Here is a 22,236-nt window from a genome sequence, read left to right on the forward strand (position 1 = left end):
CCCGCTCTGCTCGGGCTGCAGCCTCCTTAGTTGTAAGATGTACAATGGTTTGATGCAGCTTTCAGGAGAAGCCGAGGGCTCTCTTGGGCAGTGGGAGGGGAAGGTGCCGCCGCTCCCTTAGCAGCAGCAGCTCCCCTTGGCGCCGCTCGAGGTCTGTCCTTGAGGCATCTCCCGACTGCTTCACCTGCTCCTGCTCCCAGGAACCTTCTCCCCGCCAGCCCGGTGGGGCTGGGAGACCTTCTGAGCATCAGAAGTCATTGCTGAGGAGGAAGGAGACAGCTCTGCACAACATAGACTCTAGCTCAGCTGATAAATGCCATTCACTTTCACAGCAGCCTTAGCCGTACGTGTTTGTTCTACCAAACGTTTTGATATGGCACAGAGAAATTTTTTTAACTGCCACAAATAAATATTGTAAATTTAATATATTCTAGGCAAAACTAAACTACGTACATTTGACTTTCCATAGCTGACAAATGAGGAAGAACATAGCGAGTATTTTGAGTGCCTTTCTACCTTCATAACAACTGAGAGCTTTAACTAAAGCACCTCATCGCCTCTCGGATAAAAATGTTCAAGAGTTGATTCCTTTGCAAAATTTAGTTTCAAGATCGTGTCAGCTACTTTCCCCTCAGAAAGGTGCTAAGCCTAATATTGCATTTTAACCTTGGACTTTCACCCCATGATTAATGTGAATATTTATTTCAACGCGTCCCTCTTACTGGGTTTTACTTTATCCGGTCTTTAGTTGTTTTAGAGAGATGTCACATCATGGTTTTATGCTGTTGCTTTTCATTATGAATGTTTAATTATGAACAGTGACTTTTGTAGATTTCAAATATACAGAACACAGTCGAGTTTCAGAGGATTTAATTTCTCGGTGTAAAGAGTTTTGTAATGGTGCTTTGTACAGTATGTATTGTATTTTTTTTTTTTTTGCACATAGTTTCAGTTTCCCTAAACTGATTTATTTGTACCAAATTTTTGTGTTGTACTAAAGTCCAGAGCACACAAGCCGTTTCTAAATCCTTGTCCTGCAACACTACATCTGAACTTCTGGTGCTTTTAAACTGGCTGCGTTGATGGAAGGAAAAGCTTCGCTTCTCTATCACAAGTATGCGCTGTACAGCTTCACGTAGCGCGCTCCAGCTGCTTCAGATTTTAAACAGCACCATGTAGTTAACCGGTGCCATCGGTTGTACTTTACACTATGTAGTAGGTTTCTGGCTCTACCACCTCCTCAGAGCTCTGTCTGTAGCTGTAATTAGTTTATACAAGTGTAATTACTCTTCCACAAACTGACAGTTCTTAGTTTATCGTTTCCATTGTATTTATTACAGAGTGTTTTAGCATCGATATCATTGTATTTTCACCCAGCTGTTACATGAGCTTTAACAAAAAAAAAAAATCTGTATAAAATGGTTTTTAAGTACTTAATGTATGTACCCATGCAGAAGTCGAGCAATAAATTGTATGCTGTTTGCACTGTCACAGCATCAACGGTTTTAAAAGTTTTAAGTTTTTCTTAATTAAATATTTACTTTAAAATGTAACAATATCATTTTTAAGTAATTTGTTTCAGGAGAAAATACCTAAAACGTGGTGCCTTCCTACATGTAAATGTTGTCCCTGCGTATAGCAGCTCTTGGCAAATGACTGTTAAGGAAGTCAGGGTTTCTGGTGTTGTGGAGGTTTTTCAGTGTATGTTTTCGGGGGGTTGATTTGTTTGGTTTTTTTTTGAAGTGAAGTGTACCAGGCTCTAAGTTGAGCCAGCTGGTTTGTTTAGATTCAGAGAATGGTTTGGGTTTAATCTGTAAAGGAAGCCTCTCCAGCTGCTGGGGGCTTTTTTACCCCTGCTTAGATCTTTTTTCCTTCCCAGCGCTCGAATCCTGATTCAGCGAGTGTGTTGTCACTTCCCAAACAGACACCATCTCCTGGCAAGCGGTGACTGTTGCATGTGCAATGCTGTTCATTCCAGTATGTCTGTATCACTTCTCACCTGCAATTTTAAGCAGGAATTCTTCTACTAAGAAGGTAAAAAGCAGTTTAAAAACTTTTATTTGTAATGCTAAAAGTGCTGTAGAGATTCCCGACACCAACAGATGCCCCTCTGACACATCCCAATGACACAGTTCTAAGAAAAACAGCCACACTGTTAGAGCAGCTCTAAAGGATTCTCACCATCTCAGCCCGAGGACTGCAGTGCTATTTACCATGAACCTTACAAGAAACTGCTTTTGCTGTACTGAAAGGAAGCCATCTGCAGTCGAGATTTCAGTCTGTCTGCTTCCAGTTCTCGAAAAAAGGTGTCATCATCGCTCTGTATTATTGCTGCTTGCAGTTGCTGAATTTCCTTTTCCATCCTTGATCTCAATTCTCTTTTTGCTTTCCGTAGCATCTAAGGGAAATGCAGGCGTTAGCCACGGCACGTGAAAAGAAGACGGTTACACAACGTTAACAACACTTACTTGTACTTGTGCTTTCTCTCTGGTTTGGATTTCTTGGTGTTCTTGAGATAAAGCTTCTGCTAGCATGGAAAACTAAGCACAACAAGCATTTGAGTTGAACCAGTTAAGGAAAGGAAATATTGTGTAAACAATATTAACTGCCTTTGATGCAGATGAAGCTTTACCTGATCTTTGTAATAGTTCTCCATAGACTCCAACTCATTTTGATGCTCTCGCCTTTGCTCAGCACGCTTCTCTTGAGCATATGCCCTCAGGTCCTTCAGTCTTTGCCTCTGAATTTCTAAGCCTTCTTCAAATAAGCTTTTAAATATCTGCCAGCAATTAAAAAAAAGCAAAACTAAAACCTTCTAAGAAACTCTTAGGTATACATTTACATTTTCCAGCTGCTTTCTCTCTTGATGGGATGGTGATCACGTGAAGATCGGTCATTGCCCATGAAAAAGCTCATTGATATGTACCTAGCGGTAGGACAGCTAGAGCCGAGCTGCATTTCTATTAGTCAGCTGAAATTCTGAGAGAGAAATAAGTTTTCTCTGTCAATTGATTAAGGGGCTAGAACAGAAAATGCGTATCACAGTTTTAAAATCACTTCAGACACCCGACAAGGCAAAGCCAGAGTCTTTGAACCTGCGCTGTGATTTACAGCCCACCCGGCATTCGGTCATCAAACTTCAGGACCTTCATCCAGGTTTCCAATAGCAGGAAATCCAGCCTGTGCTCAGCCTTCCCGTTTGTACCACAGAAAACTCACCCGAGGCAAACGGGTCTCCAATTGCCAGCAAAGGATTATGCACGGAACTTGTCTTATTTTAAAAGGTGAGAATTGTCTATCTGCTGCTGCAAAGTGTAATAACTCTACTCGCTTTCCTTAGCTCTGATGTCCAGCCCTAACTAGAGATTGTATCTGTCAAAAAGTCCACTTTGTTATGCAGTTATGTTTGTTAAACAAAGCTGTCTTTTTGATAGTTCCCTTAACTGAAGATTTAGATTGTTTTCTTTGGATAGTAACTATAGGAACAACTTCTTAATCCTTGTATTTCTGAAAACTCCTTTCCCCGATTTCTAATGTTACCAGCTGTTTTTCCATACTGATATTTCTCCCTTTCTCTGTCTCTTAACCCCATAAGCAGCCTCTCTTGTTTTACAGTGGTTTGCCCTCAACTGTGTCTGTTTCCCAAGACAAAACCTTATCATCTGTGGCCTTGACTGACCAACCATTTATTCCTGGCTCCTGGGCTCCGTGTTTGTCTACTTGTGCTGTTATTGGAACTACCAGACCGTGGGTCCTTAGCGCTGGGCTCTGAACAAGAAATAACTGCTCACTTGCAGAGCAAGACATCCCATACTTACCCTTTCTTCCCGTGTCCTTGCCCGCATCATCCTGGCACGCAACTGAACCCGGTAATCTTCATAGTACCTCCTGGCTCGAGCAATTTGCTGGTGTTTCTCTCTCACTTTATTCTGAGCCCACTTCTGGCGGTAGATACGTTGCCGAAGTTCTTGCTAAATGGAGAAGAGAAGCTGTTAGGCCACCAAGCTTCCAGTAGATATTGCTGCAGGCAAAGCTTTGTTAATCACTGCTAATTAAACAGGGCCCTTTACTAAGGGCCTTCTCCCCACCCCGATTTTACACAGCATTTATGGTCTAAAGCTTTGATCACTGCTGACCTAGCAAAGTGGTGCCATCCAGGACACTCTGTAATGAAGGAGTTGGCATTGCCAACATCAGCAACACCAGAAGCCTCAAGTTTCTCCTCCTTGCACATCCTTAGAATTTGCGCTTTTCAAGCAACAGTGCAGTGCAATAATCACAATATTTCATTCCCATGCCCTCAGTAGCCAAGCAGCAAACGGATTACACGGCATTTGAGACCACAGCTACTCAAGAGGCATAAAATCATCATAAGACAAAAAGCCTCTTTTTCAGAGACCAGGAAATAAGCATTCAAGCTTGCTGAACGTGATTTTTTTTTTTTGTATTGTGTAACAAATATCCTTCAAAGAACGTACCAGCCTCTTTCTATGGTCTTGATCTTTTTTCATAATTGCAACAAGAAGCTCATGCTTCTTCAGGGCTTGTTGAACCTGGAAGTTTAAAAAAAAAGCTTAATTATTTCCATCATTCTGCGGGACAGGCAGTTGTGTGTAGGAGTTTTAAATGTGGCCCCTCTGCTGTGGGGTTGGTTGTGTTGAGTTACCATCAGTTAGTCAACTTTTGTATCTTGTTAACTATTAAAGACTGTTGAGAATGAGCACTTTAAACTACAAAATGCTTTTTAAAAAGCAATAGCAATCCTAGGCAGTACTAGATAAATTAGTATAAAAAAAAGAACATTATATTCAAGTGGCTGTTAAAAAGTCCAGATCTGTACATCCCAATTTAACCAAGCTCAGATAAACATCGTTACACATTTCACGCGAGCATCCACACAACATCTGTGGTGCAGAGTCAGGATGATTTTATTACGTTTATATTTTTGTTACGCGGTGCAAACCGACGTCTGCTGTTCTGCCACAGGCACTATCCCTGCTGACGCTTAGAAGGTAAGAAGAATGCTCACTTCATTTTGGAGTTTTGATCTACTTGTGCTGGAAGCTGCTTTAAGCTGTTCCATGTGCGCACGCTGCTGCTGCCACATTTTATTCATAGTATGTTGGGAAATATGTAGGTGGGGAAACTCTTCCAGTAGCTGCGACAGGAGGTCACCATCTCTTAGTTTCACTACAAGGTAATGATAGATGAAAGCAGAACACAATTAGTGGTAAATTCTAGAGACTGTCAGCTTAAGTGACGAAATATTTGATGTCGAATGCAGCCTACAGCTGCCACACTGTCAAGCTAAACCCAGCAGGACATAACAGTGGATAACGCGATCCCAAGTTTTTGTGGGGTTTTTTTGCTGAAGGATTCTTTTATAGCTCAGGTGTTACTTCCCTCCTGCCACCATATCCAATTAAGACAAGATTCCCCTTCTTCCTTCAAATGGTTCTGACCGTAACAGTGATTTTTTTTATCTCTCTCTCTCACTGGCTGCAGTAACTTAAAATAACGCTAATGCGTGAGAGATCACGGTCAAGTAAAAAGGTGGAAGATAAGCTGGTTTGCAACCAGCTCATTCTTATTACATCTTTGATCTTTCTAGCTTAAAAAGATGATGGGAAGTTGAAATGAATGGGTATTAACCAGGTACATAGACTTTAAACACTGAAAAAAAACCAGGCAGTGTCCCCAAGCAGCATTCAGTGATGTAGGGGATTATACCGGGATCTTATTCATAAGCATGTACAAGGCCTTCTACCAAAATCGAGCCTATACTTTTGTGTTGGCTGTTGTTGGAGCATCACCTGCTCAGAAAAACCAGCGGCAGTGTTAAAATCACCATGGCAGGGGCTTGAAAGGAAGATGACATCAATCGATAGATTCTGCTCCGTTACCTGCCCATGGCTCAGCACCAACCCACTCAAGCTAAAGCCCAGTTTGACATTTGATACACCCTCAGAAAAAGAGGGGGGGGGGGAAAAAGTCCCTACTGAGCTCAGACTATCATGAAGCAAGCACAGGAGTAGCAGTAATGGAAACAGGCCTTGAAAATAATCCAAGGGGTTTTAAGGAGGTAGAAAATGGGTCACAGTTTTGATTATGCATTGGTGGTTTACATTTACTTTAAGCATTATCTCCTCTAACAAAACTCCAGACTTACAGAGGTCATAAAAAGGGGAAAATGCTACAGCTGACTGGTATATGTTGGACTAATGCCTTTATTCTTGGAGTTCAACACATGCTTTCAAAAGATGCCAGTTTTCCACCAAGTATAGTTTTGCAGTTCTTACTTGGAGCTGCTTTCTTTGGCTTCACAGTCCCTCGTTTTGGAATCCACTGGCTGTATTTGGGATTCTGAGGTGTGGTTTTTCTAGAATAAACTTTCACTGGCTGAGGCATTTTTGGAGGTTCTTTAAAGATGTTTTCTTTGTATTCTTGTTCCTTAGGAGCAGATGTAAAACAGATGGAGAACAGGTATGAGAAGATATAGACTGATAGATCACAGTTTGGATATCAGAACTTAAATGTCTTTGAAGCTTTAGAATAAGCATTTGGACATATAGACCTGGATTCTCCAGAAGGCCAGAAATGCAGGTCAGGGTTCAAATAAAGGCTAAATCTCACTCTTGCATAACCTCAGCTCTTCTGCAGCACTAAACGTTCCTGCAGCAGCCTCTGGGCTGCTTCTGCAAAGGTGAGAAGGGCCAGCGCAGTGTGCATTGGTGTGACATTGGTATGACCAAGCTTTTCAGCTTAGGTTTTTTGCTGTTCCAGAAGTAGGTAAGAAAGTAGCAAAAAACTCTTTTCCATATTCATAATGTTACAGAATCATCCTTGCACAAACTCAGCTTTTAGAGTAGTTAAAAAAGACCTTGACAATATTAAGCAGATGGCCTACAGCATACAGAGGCTCCAATCTTCTAACCCAGCTGGTGGGGATGTGTTTGAAGAAGAGCCTATCTATGAAGTTCAGGCCAGTCTACAGAAGTGATCGGCTTTACTTCTTTAAATCTGAGTGTTTTGAAGTTACCATGTGAAAAACGTGGTGGTGAGTTACCTGTGAGAACAGGTGTTTTTCTAAATACACAGAAGTGCTGAACCTTCTAAAACTACTTGTCCCTCGGTTCTTCCATCTACCTCAGGCAAAGCTGTCCTCCTGTTTACTACTTTAGTAGCATACACTGCTGTAACTATGACACGAAGTCAAGGAGGTTTTTGTCCCCAGAAGACACATTCAGTGTCTTGACAGATTATCTAGACAAATTTAAAAGCCAAACATAATCCACAATCACTTGGTGCATCACCTACCATCTCCCTGATGTCTTCTCTGAGCTTAGAAAGTCTAAGCCTCTCCCTAGCTTCATAAATTCCAAGTTCATCTTCATAAGCTTTAGCAACCATCTAGGAAATTAAAATGAGAGGACTTTTCAGGGAAAATAATCAGTCCATACAACCACCTCCCTAACTTGTTTGGTGTATGGGTCAGAGTAGCTCCTCCCACTCTAAACCCATTCTGCAAAATCTGGGGGGTCGTCTTCTCCTCAGCTAGGAGAAGAGTGTAACTACCTGTAAGAATGACCAATAGGTCTAACATAGAAATTACCTTTGCTTTTTTCATTCTATCATCCCTTTCTTTCTGGAGCTGGCTGCGTATTTTCCTTATTCGGCTTGTTCCATTACTGCAGAGTTTATCTTCCAAGTCAGAAAAGAGTTGATGCTGAGATGAAGGTGAGGATGGAGAAAGGGATCGTGGTCTGCTTTGGTACCTTAGATAAGGTGTGTCTGTAAGGAAAGGCGATTAGGTATCTAACTCAAAACAAAAAACACCTCTAGCAAAGACAACTAAAGGTAGCTCAAGATGAGAGACTGTCTATAAGCCAGGGTCACAAACGGCTCCATCTTGCACTATAATGTTATGCATGTGGATTACATCAAGCTATAAGATAGTTTTATAGCCTAGTGGACAAATAGAGTGGTTATTTAATATATTGCCACCAATTTATATACTGCACAATACGTAAGATATACACAGTAGGTGTTGGCTGTGTTTGGCACAGAAGAATCTGCAGTGAAGTGTACGGTGAATAGGCCCTCATTTTAGAATCACAGTCTTATCAATGAGCTTATATTCTGTCCCTCCCCCTTCTTTCTGAACATTTTTTACTGCAGCTGCATCTGCTTTGACTTTTTAGTAAGGTTTTACCATGGCTACTTAAGTGTTAAATGGGAACTTACTTGTAATTCTGTTACTGTTGTGCAGGTTTGGATCCAAGACAAAAATATAAGTGAAATAACAATATAAAACTTAGTAACTACGAGTAGTTCCAGGGATCAACTTTAGGTAAGAAGGAATTTTTTTTTATATTTCTTTCCATCCTAATACTTGGCTAGCATAAAAATTGTTACCTCGCTTGGCTTTTCTTCGGCGATAATCCATGACACTGTCACTGTGCTGAGACAGGCTGTCGTCATCTGTCAAGTCATCTTCTCGGGTGTGCCCACCCAAAGCGCTCTTTAACATCTATTGGATAGATTTGGGGGGGGTCAGGTTCAATAATTCATTCAAAATTTAGAACTGTCTAAAGTCAGGTGTTAGCTATCCTTTTAATCAATATTAAGTGTATATTCTCATTCTCTCCACTATTATGACTAAGGTCAGATTGCTCAGATACAACGTATCAATTTAACTTACTAAATCTAGTTCATTTAACTGGCGGGAGAGTTTTTCTGACACTCGTTGAAGATTTTGCTCAGATTGCTTTTCCTTTGTTGTTCTGTGGGAAAGAGACTCTTCAAGTGAATCTGTGGTAGAATTTTCATATCTGCTAAAACAGAAAACAAACAGATTTCACTTCTGTTCTAAAAACTTGAAAACAAGCATTACTTTGTACAATTCCAGTTCATTTTTCCCATAAACACATTTTTATGCTGAATGTGTAAATGCCTATAACTATATTTAAGAAAATGCATATATGTCAAGAGAAATGGGAAATCTTCCTGTTCAAATAATCTTTCGCTGTTGTGCAGCTGAGGAGAACGAGATCTTATCGTTAAAGGAGGATGGGGGGCAGTGCACCTGGGTGGCCGTGTAAATCGAAGTGCTAGGTTGGCTTAGCACCAAAAGACTGTACTTGCCTTTTCTTTCTAGGCAGGTATCTAGATTCAGGTATTGGAGTCGGTGTTACTTGGTCAGTGCACAGTGAGGGGTTTTCATGTGAGGAGGAAGCAGATGTAGAGGTCCCATATACGCGAGGAACCTTGGAAAATAAACAAGAATAAATTAAGATTTTATCAAGATCTTCACAGTAAGGGTCAGAAATACCATAGATCATGTGAGCAGGGACCATAGAACCATCTCAAACCCTGCAATTTTATATATATATATATAAAATATATATAATATATATAACATATATATATGCGCATATATCTAATAAAAAAAAAAAGTAGTTCTGTCCCAACCCCGACTGAAAAAAGTGTGCTTTAGAGGATTAGGTGTTTAAAGAAACAGACTAGGAGAAATATAGAAGATCAGTTCAAGACTCATCTCCAGCTAAGCCCCCGAATCAGAACAGCAAGATCTAGGTTAAGTTACATGAGTATCCTCCACGCTACCTCATTACCCTGGGACTAATGCCAAGTAATGCGAGCAAGCTGAACCTCATTGAGTACAGACTAAGCTGCAATTCACAGCAAACTCAAAGGAAACACTTAGGCCCTTCTGCCATTTAGTTAAACTAGTTTAGTACTGCTTGGTAACATATCAAACTAGAGTAATTTGGGGTTGGCATGCATCTACTTGCAAATACACCAATGGAAAATTAGTTTTGAATCAGAGACAATGTTTTAAACTGACAATGTAGATATAAAGGCTGTTGAAACTTTTGGAACAAATGAAGCCTGTGAGTACCTCTTGTGGTTGCAGAAGGCAAAAAGGTGTTTTCAAGAGCAAGAAGCTTCCTATATAAACATGTTTCTACAAGCACAGGATGGCATCTGCTGATCACTTGGTGGGTTTTGCATTATTTAGTTTTTGAAAAGGAAAGGACAACGCAAGGAAATGAAATGAAAGAATATAGCCAGACAGTTCAGTGATGTTTAGGGTGGGAGTGAAATCTGAGTTGTCCTGGGAGTCTGAACAAACCCAGAAAGCCAAAATTCTTACTTATTTAGAATACTGATAAATACATAGAAAGGATGTGACAATACTCTTGCAGTTTATAAATCTTTGATTAAAACTAAGATAAGTAGTAAGTGGTTGCTTAAGATAAATTAGGTACTGGCAATTTTACTTCTTGGAGCAAACAGCTCCCAGAAGAACTGACGTGACTTAGAAACTATACATAGTCATAGTCTGACAACATTGCATCACTGACTGTGTACTGAAGAAAGCAAGCCAAAAGCAGGTTTGAAAAAAGCCCAGAAGTGCCAGAAGGTATCAGGAAAATTAAGAGTAAATCCAAAAATATTGACTGAACTTCCACAAATAAGGTAAAGATGTAACATCTACCTTTGCCACATTGTCCTCAGCTTCACTTGATGCCACCTCCTCTCCCACTGCAGAAGCAGATGACAGAGAAGCATCAGTTGATGGTACAGACTGCACTGTGCCTACTAATGTGCGGAACAACTGAAAAAATCTGTGATCCATGGCCTTTGGAACCAGATTATTCAAAGAGAACAGAATGACAAAGCAACTGTGCTTACACAATTGTGACATTCATTTTGGTAATTTCTCAAGTTTTCAATGTTCAGTGTCATGGGAACGCTATGGAAACTGGAAAGGTAAGCAGCGTTTCCCAGGCAACAGAGAAACTAAGCACTGAAAACCAACTTCTAAACCTTTTCTACAATAGCAGTTAATGGCTTTTTCCTAGAGCTGAAACTGCCTTGTTTGGTCCATGTTTCTCTGCTGAGAATAAGCTCAGCCATGGGAATTATCTGCTAGAAGAGATTTCCATAGTATAGGCACATCTTAACTGGATTAACTAAGAGGAGTTGGAGTAGGGACACAGATTATTTTTTCTCCATCACAGTGAATGTCTTAAAAATAATCTATTTTTGTTTCTTTATAAAACAGAGATAGAAATATGAACTTGTGCCCAAGTTAAAAAAAAAATGCAGTATTAGTTTCAAACTCATGTTTCTTGCAGTGCCAACAGAAATAAATGAAACATTTGACACTTCAGAGTTACCCTATAGGAAACAAAATTCTCTCTCACCAGGGATTTTCCTTGATAGAGGAAGACTACCAGAAACATCTTCAGATTTTTGTGTAAGTGACTTTTCAAGCTGAAACACAAAGCAACACGTTTCCTACAAATTCACAGGAGAACGTTGCCGGGAAGGTCATGCATTAGGTTTTAAAATGAAAGCACTAAAAGTAATGTATCAAAGGATAGGTTTTTTACTTACAGCAGGAATTTTCAGTCCTTGACCATTAGCCAAAGTTCCTGACTGGCTGGCTGAGCTCTGATAACCTCTCCATATAGGATAAAGAGGTCTGGCTTCTGAAGGCTGAAATGGTGGTAGCAAAGGAATAGCTTGCTGTATAGGCTCCCCAAGTTTTGTCGCACTGGCACTCAAACCCTCTTTTTGAGGTTCAGTGGTACAAACAGACTCCATTGATCCTTAGAAGATGAATACAAACAACTTTAAGTGTTATCTGTGGAAGCAGAATGCTAGTTTCATATATTCTCCGTAAGTATTAGGTGTACGTATTTCAATATCTAATGTCAACTGCCATCTTTGCAGGATTACATAGAACAGTACTGTAGTATTTCATGCCTTATAATGTTACTTTTCTTCTGTTTACAGAAACACATACGCAGGCCCTCCCCATCTCACTGCTCTCCTTAGAGCACCAGGTTTTTCATGACTGGATATATGCATGTTTATATATGAATATACCGCTGTCATACTGCATGGGTGTAGCTCTGTGTATAACTGTAAGTAGCTTCTGATTTGCTGTTATCTTCCTTAGAGTCATTTTAGCTACGTGCTGGGGAATGCCTGCTTGCATGCGGGAATTCTAAGCAATGACAGAGCCACAGTGGGCAGAGACCAGAGACATTCCTTAGCTAAAATCAGGCAGGTGAGATACTGGAAGAATGAATACTCACCATCTTCCTTTTCCTTTACCACGGTCCCTTCCGTTTCAGAGAAGCGTTTAGGTAATGTTGCAACAGCCTCTGAGTTTTCAGATTCTTCCACCCCCTTGTCCTTTTCTGCTGGTAACAATTCAGGCAACTGGAATTCTAGAAGTGGTGTTCGACAAATTAAGAACTAAAAGCATCTCGCCATTTAGATGGACAATATTCAGGTTTGGTATGTTAATATCTTGATGTTAGCAATCCTTACTGTGATTAAAATAGGTCTGTTGAATTTCTATTTGTAATTCTAGGCAATAAAAAAGTCATGATTCATATTATTTCTTTATACTTTGAGAACAGAAATACTTATAGGAAAACAGGAAATAAGACTGGATGCTATTTCAGCAGTCTGCAAATTATTTGTTCAGAGCCACCCATCGTTTTTAAGTGGCACAAACGCCTAACAAGTCTTCTGTAAGAATGAACTTACAAGTCTTTTTACAGCCTTAAATAATACATTTTACACTGCAATAAATGAAGTAAATCAAAGGCTTTAGAAATCTTGTTCTATTGAACAAAAATAAAATGCTTTTGTAGGGAGAACTGAATTAGAAGTCAAACAAAAAACCTTCATTCAACTAACGTAGCCCAGGAGTCATGGAAAAACAGTGTCTGAAATCTACTTTTTAACTTCAGCTAGATCAACTGCGGGTGTGTTTTCTTATTGTGGGTTGGGGTTTTTTTAGAGGGAGGGAGATGTAAAGCATTTAAAACAAAGTATTTGTCTGAAAGAAGTAACTTAAGAAAAAAATAACAACAAAAAGGCCTAGAAATGTTACCACAAAGTAGTCTTAATTTCTTTCACCTAAACTCACCTTCCTTTCTCTTGGAAAATGAATAAGCAGTATCTCCAAGTTTAATCAATTCACTTGTAGATTCTGATCCATCTACATCAGAAGATGGAACAGAAAAGTCTGACTGGGACCTAAGAGGAACATAAAACCACAGAATATTTACTTTAAAAATCTTTGCCCCTTCAGTCCACAAGATGGAGCTGCAGAAGAGTGGCAACTCAGCTTCAGGTAGCTAGCTATTAATTATACTGTAGGACATAAGAGGACCACCTTCTTCAAAACAAACCAGTGTAGTAGTCATGAAGATAAATCATTCTTACCCTTCACCTGATGAGAATATTGAAGGCTGTGGAAGTTGTCCAGCATTGCTTCCCAGCTGCTCTTGAGATGCAATTTGAATTTCATTATTGGATAGCACATTTGCCTCATCTGTTAATATGGAAGAGGCAATTATTTTCAGGAAAAATACTTCTACCTACTAACTAACAGGTATTATTGCCAATATCATCAAAACAATTTAAGTGTAACAAAACTTGATAATTATGATATCTAAAACAATGACATATAATGCCCCCTCGGGGTGGGGAAGCAACTTTTATGGTAATCTCTGAAAAGAGATACAACTATCACATACTCTGTTGCTTCAATTATAAATAACCCCTTTCTTCTTCCTCGGAAGTATTAAATCCTGTGCTTAACTGGAAAACTCGGGCCACTGACTCCTGTTGGGTGGCAGCCCTGGCAGTCTGAGAGATGGGAAAAGCAGAAGTACAGGCACAGAAAATTGCTACTGCCCTCCTGCCATTCACTTGGAGCCACCAAGTGCTCTCCCCTTTACTCACAGAGGGCAACAGCCAGTGAGGACAGTTCTTATCAGCTTTAAGATAGGAAGACCAGTACTCAGTCTGACGCCTCTGAAGGGCTAAGCAGCTTCTCTTCCCCTGCTTAGCATTTTCCTCAAAATAGCCCTTGCTATAGATCTGCTCCCAAGACCCACTTCACAGGACAGATTAAGTCATGGCCCTGTTTGTCTCCTAATAAGTACAGGGGACATTTGCTTGTTGCTCCAATTTAAGTAAACATTTCCTTCCCTAAGTCCTAACCATAAGCCATTTGACTTACAAGCTGAAAAGCAACATACTAACAGAGCATGAAATTGTCTGGAGCAGGCTTCTGCCACAAAAGCAAAGCGGATAGATTGTATCCTGCAGTTCTTGCCTTTTAACAAGTCTTAGAGAAAGTAAGTTCTCTGTTTTATCATTATTGTTTATGAAAATGAGAAATGTAAATAGTCAGTCTGGCCACTGAAATTTCCTCCCTCCATGGCCAGTTTCAGCCTCTCCTCTTCTGCATTTTCAGGGTTATAAATAAGGCAAAACCACCAAATAAACCCTTATTACAGTGGAAACACTTTGTGTATCCTAAAGCAAGGTTTTGCAAAGCTTACATTTTCCAATGGATTGATTCCCTATAGCTGCTAGTGGGGAAAAGAGCAAAGAAACAGTTTGTACCTGTTGTGGGAGCTGTATTCCATCCACAAACACTAAGAACTATGGTCATGAGAACCTAAGCCCTCAGCAATCTCTCTTTATAGCAGATAAATGGAAAAAAACTGTCCATAATACAGCAACAGCAGAACAGAATCATTAATCTAGGACACTTGTCTACTCACCTCTACTCTGAGAAGAAGATTCACTGACTTCTTCTGTAAGATACTCTAACAAACCATCAAATATTTCAAGGAGGTTTCTGATAGATTCTCTTTCTCCTTTCACAATGTTCTCACCTTAAGAGAAGGTAGTGCCACATATTAACAACCAGTACTGCACAGCAGAAAAACTCTCAAGAGCAGGAGTTTTCTGGAAAAGAGTGCTCAGAAATTCTCGTGAAGGTGTCAGCTCAGAGGACAAGTGATGGCACATTTATGGCTATATAAGTAAGCTAAAGCTACTTTAAAAGTTCCTTCAAGTTGTATATTTTCCATTCTAGTAACTGGAAGTTTATACCTGCTTCACAAAAAAAATAAAATCAGAAAAATATTCAGAGACAGTTGGTATTCCATATTTTCTTATGGCTAGTAGCCACAGCATGAACCAAGTCTACGGACTGGCAGGCAGGATTTCAAACACCAGCCTACAGTCCAGGTTCCAAATTGGAAAGAGGCAATTCATAACAAGCAAGCAGTTTTCATCCTTTGCAGGCTATGTTATGTGAGACTGGAGATGTGAATAGTCAATAAAAGCTACTACTTGCACACAAAGAATAGACACAACAGGGTTCAAGTCCTCACTCACCAACTTTTAACAGTTCAATAACAATTCGAAACTCAAGGCTTGTGTTTTAAAACTGTCTCCAAGCTTGAACTTTATACAGAAAAGTACTGAGCCAGTAATACACTTAATACACTGCAGGTAACGCTTTAGCAGACAAGTGAAGTATGATTGATTGCTAACTTTAACGTTTCTTACAGGTCTGTGTCATACAAGGCAGCTTTCCTTTATTCTCTGTTTGCTATTTATTTATAATCTGATATCCAAGGCAAAGGTTCAGCATTTAGATGACAGCAGGAAAGCCTGTTTTATAACACATGGTTCTTACAAAATGTTCAAATTAAACCACACAGACATTCAGCTGGTGAAAACCAGTACTTACCAGTGATGTGTGACAAGCTGACCTGCAAATAGTCCAGTGCCAGGGAATCTATTACTGCTTGTACATTATGTGCATCATCTTCTTGGCTTCTAGGAGTAGCTATGAAATCTATTAAAAATAAATAATAGATTTTAGGCTATCTAAATAGATAGCTAGTTGCAGATGTTTTGGCTAAGCTACTTAGACTTCCACTTACAAGTTAGTATTTTTTCAATACCTTGTGTGCTCGGTGAAAAGACCAACTATCACATGGTTGTATGAAATCTTTTATAAATACTGAACATAAACATAGAACCCCCCTGGAATATGTGAGGATTTTATCAGCGTCAGTATTAAAATCAAGAACAGAGACTACTAAAGCATTTTTGCTTCTTCCCTCTAGCACAGGCACCTAGTTCAGATGCCAAATCGGAATTGCAGTTTGTGTTAAGGCCCATTCTTCCCCTGTCAGAGCCTTGTTGGACTGCAATGTGTTCTAATTAATTGGGAGCAACATGATTTTTAGTTCTGGGCTTATATTTAACATGACTTCACCTCCAATAGCTGCCAGCTACCATAGGGCTGCAGGTAGGAGTCTCGATACTTCCGAAAGGCAACAGTTTACCATAAAGCAAACATGCAGGGAAGTGAAATAGAGTTGGGTTAAACCAGAGTTAAACCACAGCTTAGCAGACCATACTTATTAACACTTCTTTAAGAGAAATGAGAGGATTCACACCCCTCAAAGGTCTTGTGCCTATTAGGCTTTAGAGGCTTAATTTACAATAGAAAAAGTTTTGCTGTAGCTACACTAGTGAACTCCCCTCACAGCTGCCATTCATACCAGCAAAAAAAAAAGAACGACCCCAAAACTTGGACAATATTACTTAAATCTTCTTAAAGAGTGACTATCGCATGTGTGTTTGGAAGGACACAAATGCATTAAAACTCCAGACATCTATAATACGCTTTGCAAACTTGAATTTGTTCATTACAAAATATATTGAGAAAAGAAAAACAAGTTCAGAAATTATGGTTCCCACCTGGTACTTTTTCTCCTAAGATAGACTCGTAAAGACGAACAAACACATCAGCACCACATTCCGACAGATTCTTTATGTGCTGGTTTATGTGACAGCTCTTTAAAAGATCATTGGCAACATCAACCCAATCTGTTAGGAAGTAAAACATATTAATGTGAGAACTGAAAGAGACAGAAATAAACACATGGTTGGAGTGAAACATGGAACCTGTTTCAGTGGTTTTGACTCCACTATAAGCATTTGATTTTGGAAGAGAAGAAGTCATCATCTCTGGTAGTCTGTGATCTCTTAAGGTTGGATTTTCACCCCAACGGTATTTTAATGAGTATGGTGAAGGACTTTACGTTACTAGAGAAGCGATAAGTCACTCTTATCCCTGGAATAAGGAACAACTTATCCTTGGATATGTCACCCTCACCCTTTCTCTCCTTGGAAGGAGAAAAATTATACAATTACTGCAACAGAAACTAATCTGTACGATTTTTACTCTTCTGCACACAGGGAACAGTTTTCCCATCACTCTACTACTCACTCAGTTCCAGAAATCACTTGACCCTGACATTTTAATAATTCCAGGTGCAGGAAAGGTTAAAGAGGCATCTCCTGCGCTTCAGACTGACACTTCCAATACCTGAAGGGGCTACAGGAAAGCTGGGGAAGGACTATTTACATAGGCTTGTAGTGATAGGATGAGGGGCAATGGGTATAAACTGGAGGGGCAGATCTAGACTAGACATATGGAGGAACTTCTTCATGATGAGAGTGGTGAGGCCCTGGAACAGGTTGCCCAGGAAGGTTGTGGCTGCCCCATCCCTGGAGATGTTCAAGGCCAGGTTGGATGGGGCTTGGGCACCTGATCCGGTGGGAGGTGTCCCTGCTCGTGGCAGGTGGGGGGGGACTGGACGGACTTTAAGGACCCTTCCAACCCAAACTATTCTATGATTCTCTGACTCAGACAGCTTCAGTCACCGTCCATCCCCAAAGCGTCACGGGGAGGTGGGCGGGGTTACGTTAAAGAGCTCAGAAAGACACAAGAGACAGAAAGGCATCCTTAAGGCAAAGCGCGCCTGGATGAACCGCCAGGTGGAAGATGGAGGGGGGAGAAAAGGCGGCTTCCTCTCCTCTCCCGCTCTGTCAGGGCATGGAGGGCGGCTGCCTCCCTCTCGGGGACTGTCAGCCCATCGGTGTCCCCGGAGCCCCTACCTCTCTCCTCAGCGCCTCCCATGGCCCCAACGGCCGCGGGCACCGCCCCCGCCGCGGGCTTCGAACCGCCCGTCATGGCGCCTCCCGCTCCCATTGGGCGGGCGGAACCGGAAGGGGGGCGGGGCCTCTCCTCTCACCCACTTCCGGTCAGCGCAGCGCGAGCGTGGGGCGAGCGCGTGCCTCGCCGCCACGCCACAGCGCGGGTCACGTGCCTCCCCCCCCCGCCGGTGTCACGTGAGGCAGCCGGCGCGAGGGTCACGTGACGCTCCCCGCCGCCCCCTTTGCGGGCTCCATCGCCCTCTCCCGCTTTCCCCGCCTCGACCGGGGTCCCTCCCCGGGCCGTGTCGCTTCCCTCTGCCCCGACCCCCGCCGGGTGCCGCCTGGGGAGCGTTTGAGCTGCTGAGGGTGGGTGGCGGCACAAAATGGCGGCGCGTTAACCCCCGGGCTGGTTCCGCCTTCCTCACCCCGAGAGGGGCCGCGGCCTTCACCGGCGGAACGAGTGGGAGAGGAAGGGTGGAGAGGAAGGGTGGAGCGGCCAAGGCGCCGGCTCTTGGGCACGAGTGTTACTGGGGCAGTGGGGCCCGGTAGGAGGTGCAGTGTTGCTTAGAATCCAAATGGTTTGGGTGGGAAGGGATCTCAAAGCCCGTCCAGTTCCAACCCTGGATCAGGGGCTCCAAGCCCCATCCAACCCGACCTTGAACACCTCCAGGGATGGGGCAGCCACCCCTGCTCTAGGCAACCTGGGTCTGGGCCTTCCCACCCCCACAGGAAACCAGTTCTTCCCAAGATCTCGTCTAACTCTCCCCTCCTTCAGCTTAAAATCGTTCCCCTCATCCTGTCCCTGCCCTCCCTGGTAAAAAGCCCCTCCCCAGCTTTCTTGTAGGCCCCACTGAAGTACTGGAAAGCTGCTGTAAGGTCTCCTCAGAACCTGAACAACTCCAGCCCTCATATCATTTTCATGGCCTCCTCAGGATACACTCAACAGCTCCATGTCCTTCTTGTGCTGAGGGCTCCAGAGCTGGATGCAGGATTCCAGGTAAGGTCTCACAAAAGCCAAGTAGAGCGGTAGAATCGTCTCCCTTACCCTGTTGGCCACACTGCTTTGGATACAGCCCAGGCTGCGATTGGTCTCTAGGCTACAACTGCACATTGCTGGCTCATATCCAGCTTTTTGTCCACCAGGACCCCCAAGTCCTTCTCCACAGAGCTGTTGCCGATCCTTTCACCCTGCTGCTTGTATGGATACTGAGGTTGCCCCAACACAGGCGTAGGACCTTGTACTTGGCCTTGTTGAATCTCGTGAGGTACACATGGGCCCACTTCTGCAGCTTGTCCAAGCCCCTCTGGCTGACATCCTAGTTTTCTGGCATGTCAACTGAACCGCTCAGCTTGGTGTCATTTGCAAACTTGCAAAGCACTGGTTGATGCTTGGGGAATGCAGGGTTACACAATGTCTCCTGTGTGTGATGGGCACATGCAGCCTTCATTAAAAGTAAGATATGGAAGGTTTTGTCTAGCAAACCACATGGAATTACTGGCTGCTAGTGCAGGTTTTTGGAGGCATTCAGTGGTGAAAATGTTATCTCCTTTCTGAGCAACTTCCACATTGCGTCAAGTCATGCAGAATCAGAAATAATGGTGCCCCTTATCTGTAAGCTCCTGAGGCATGAGAGCAACAGCTGGGATCCCAGTTCTTTGTAAGAACAATGCCTGGCGGCCACTAAACATCAAGGCCAAGGTCAGCTCTAACAGCCTGCAGGCATCATGTCGAGATACATGATCCAGACACACACAATGCTTTAATGAACACAACAGAGCTTTGCTGCATATAAGCAACTGTATATCAATACTATAAAAATTAGTAGGAGATGGATTTTGATTTTATCAATACACAGCTTTACACAGCTGTGTTGATTTGCTTCACATATGTAGGCTTAGAGTAAGAAAAGAACACAGGAAAATCAATTATATTTAGCTTAAAAGGGGTGGGACAGAAAAATGAGGAAGTTTTTTTTTCAAAGAGGAAATCAAAAGGAGTTGCCTGCAGACTAAACATGCACAGGCGAGACAGAGAATGAGGTTTTGTTTTAGTCTTTTAACTTCTTTAGAACCTCAGCAAAGTTAAACAGCACAGGAACAGGCACCACTAAGTTATGTACAAACAAAAAATCAAACTAAGCTGTGTTGGGCTAAAGGTAGTAGGCAGGGACAAGAAAAAATTGGACAATTTGCTCTTTTCACAGCCTTTCCAAAAGCCTTGTTCAGACTTGTCAGAAGCAGGAAGCCCTCACGGTCAGTACATATAGGGTGTTGAAAGGAGTATTTTGGAAAAACAGTCTTTAACAAGCAATATTAGATCAGTAACTCCTGCTGAAAAAGACGGGGGAGAATCCCCTGTGAGAAATTCACAGGGGGTGGCGTTGAGGAAGCTGGTCAAACAGAAGTGCTACTAAAACCCCAAATTAATAACAGGAAAAAGTGATTGATTGAGGTAGTATTCTGAATTCCTGAGGGGGAACAGCTGTGGGCATTCATAAACAAAGATAGCCTCACTGAGGTGTTATTTCTGAGGCAGAGAACATGGAAATGTACAGCACTCTGCTCTGAAAACCTTGCTCTGTTCTCAGCAACACAAAAAATAAAAAAGGAAAAAAAATAACGTGGAAATAATAATACACAACAGATCAAAACAACAGATCAAAAGGATCTTTTTGCCTTCACTAAAGGACCCAGATCTTCTGTGCATTTCTTGCCAATAAAGAGAAAATGGCAATGATAATTGGAATTGCTTTTAAAGGAGAAAATATTAGGTAGACTGTAGCTTTGGTTTACAAAGGAGGTACTAACGTCCACAAAGGGATTAAATAAATAGAAAACTATTACTCACCATTTCTATTAACTCATGATTTATGCCCCTTGTTCTTACCAGGAAACATGTTGAAAATGAAAGGAAATGTTTTTCAGGTAGTAAATAATTAAACTGGGAAACATATTTTCACGGTATCGTAGAAGCTAGAAGTGTAAATAGATAGAACCGAAATGGGAAGAAATGGGCACTGAATGCAGTTATGTTATTTTGTTTCTGAGAAGCCTTTAAGCAGGGACTGCTAAAAGGTGAGAGGGTGTAAAGGGAGAGCTCTGCTACCACACTTCTCCTTCCTTATGTTGTTTTCATTTGCATTGGCCGCTGCTTATGACAGGCAGCCTGGCAGTGTGGCTGCTTGTATTTATGCTTCGAGCTTCCCCTTTTCTTTTGTGTGCTTAAAGCCTCAGGTAGGATGTCCTGAGTTGGAAGGGACGCACAGGGATCATCGAGTCCAACTCCTGGGCCTGCACAGGACAACCCCGGTGTTCACATTGTGTGTTTGAGGGTGTTGTCCAAATGTTTCTGGAATATTATCAGGCTTGGCACCATGACTGCTTCCCTGGTGAGCCCATCAGCAGGGCAGATAAGCAACACGGTACTTCAGGTATTTGCTGTTTGTGATGAGCGTGTGTTCTCAGCAGCCCTGTCCTTCCATGCACTCCTGCACTCTTTGTGACCTGTGACTCCCTTTACTGGGCCTGCCGTGGGGGTTCAAAAGGCAAAACTGGTAACTTTCTATCCCCAGGTACATAAGAGCACCCAGGTAGTGAGGAACAGCCTGGAATCATTGCTCCAAGAAAGCATTCAAGGAGCTGCTGATACAATGAGTATTTACTATTACAAAAAGTGGAATATTTTTGATTTAAAGTAAAGGTTCATGATTCATAAATGCATTTTTTTGAAAGTTAGACTGAAGTTTCCTGTGACAGCATGTTTTCTTTCAAACAGTGTTTTCCCAGACATTGTTAATTCTTTGAAGAGGATAACATCTTGTGTTCATATGATCTACTCTGAACAGATGTGTCTTCTGTAATCACTTCTGTTTGCAGTCTCTGCCTGTCTCAAATGCAAGGTCAGGCAGAGCTGGAGCCAGCTCCAAATTAGCAAGAGTTTTGACTGTTGTGAAGCTCATAATAACATTAAAATGAGTCCTTGGAAAGTAATAAAATATGTGTAAGATTTCTGGGAAAATTTAGACACGTGTGAGTGGGAAATACATTTGGTCCCAGCTCTTGTCTCGTTGCACAGAATTGGTGGAGATCATTCCCTCGTGTTGCCCAGGCCTGATAAAGGATGCTGGTTTTCTAGAACTCAAAAATAAATCTTAGAGAGCCCCTCACCACAAGAAGGATGTTGAGGCTCTGGAGCGAGTCCAGACAAAAGCAACGAAGCTGGTGAAGGGGCTGGAGAACAGGCCTTATGAGGAGCGGCTGAGAGAGCTGGGGGTGTTTAGCCTGGAGGAGGCTAAGGGGAGACCTCATTGCTCTCTCCAACTACCTGAAAGGAGGTTGTGGAGAGGAGGGAGCTGGGCTCTTCTC

General features: G+C 42.0%; 1 protein-coding gene and 1 long non-coding RNA gene across 9 annotated transcripts; one reads left to right on the forward strand and one right to left on the reverse strand.

The window, feature by feature from the left end:
• Nucleotides 1-818: 818 nt before the first annotated feature.
• On the reverse strand, nt 819-17,927 carry CEP95 (centrosomal protein 95). Of its 8 annotated transcripts, none has more exons than XM_069872754.1 (22): nt 17,833-17,927; nt 16,630-16,758; nt 15,608-15,715; nt 14,628-14,741; nt 13,276-13,384; nt 12,977-13,086; nt 12,132-12,266; nt 11,425-11,639; nt 11,232-11,301; nt 10,520-10,566; nt 9,145-9,266; nt 8,702-8,831; nt 8,416-8,530; nt 7,613-7,791; nt 7,318-7,410; nt 6,300-6,450; nt 5,030-5,190; nt 4,479-4,553; nt 3,819-3,971; nt 2,633-2,779; nt 2,469-2,540; nt 819-2,398 (listed from the first exon to the last, which is right to left on the reverse strand). In XM_069872754.1, the coding sequence occupies exons 1-22, from the start codon at nt 17,924-17,926 to the stop codon at nt 2,222-2,224; spliced, it is 2,706 nt and encodes a 901-aa protein (XP_069728855.1). In that variant the 5' UTR covers nt 17,927; the 3' UTR covers nt 819-2,221. The 8 variants fall into 8 exon arrangements, with proteins under 8 accessions (XP_069728855.1, XP_069728854.1, XP_069728851.1 ...); XM_069872753.1 differs by having other exon boundaries at nt 8,702-8,834; XM_069872750.1 differs by having other exon boundaries at nt 8,702-8,834; nt 10,520-10,623.
• On the forward strand, nt 4,914-11,431 carry LOC138728975 (uncharacterized). Its single transcript, XR_011338802.1, has 3 exons — nt 4,914-5,012; nt 7,652-7,785; nt 10,573-11,431. It is a non-coding gene; the product is annotated as an uncharacterized lncRNA (long non-coding RNA).
• Nucleotides 17,928-22,236: the final 4,309 nt, after the last annotated feature.

The sequence above is a fragment of the Phaenicophaeus curvirostris genome, chromosome 19 (genome assembly GCF_032191515.1).
Source record: "Phaenicophaeus curvirostris isolate KB17595 chromosome 19, BPBGC_Pcur_1.0, whole genome shotgun sequence".
Taxonomy (NCBI): Eukaryota; Metazoa; Chordata; class Aves; order Cuculiformes; family Cuculidae; genus Phaenicophaeus; species Phaenicophaeus curvirostris.

Excerpts from the sequence above, each read along its gene's own strand:
- CEP95 (XM_069872748.1), bottom strand. The coding sequence starts at position 17,926 with ATGGGAGCGGGAGGCGCCATGACGGGCGGTTCGAAGCCCGCGGCGGGG. Across the intron at positions 11,326-11,424 it reads AAGGACTGAAAATTCCTGCT|GAAACGTGTTGCTTTGTGTT; the intron begins GTAAGTAAAAAA and ends GTGAATTTGTAG. Across the intron at positions 7,792-8,415 it reads CCGAAGAAAAGCCAAGCGAG|ACACACCTTATCTAAGGTAC; the intron begins GTAACAATTTTT and ends CTTTCCTTACAG.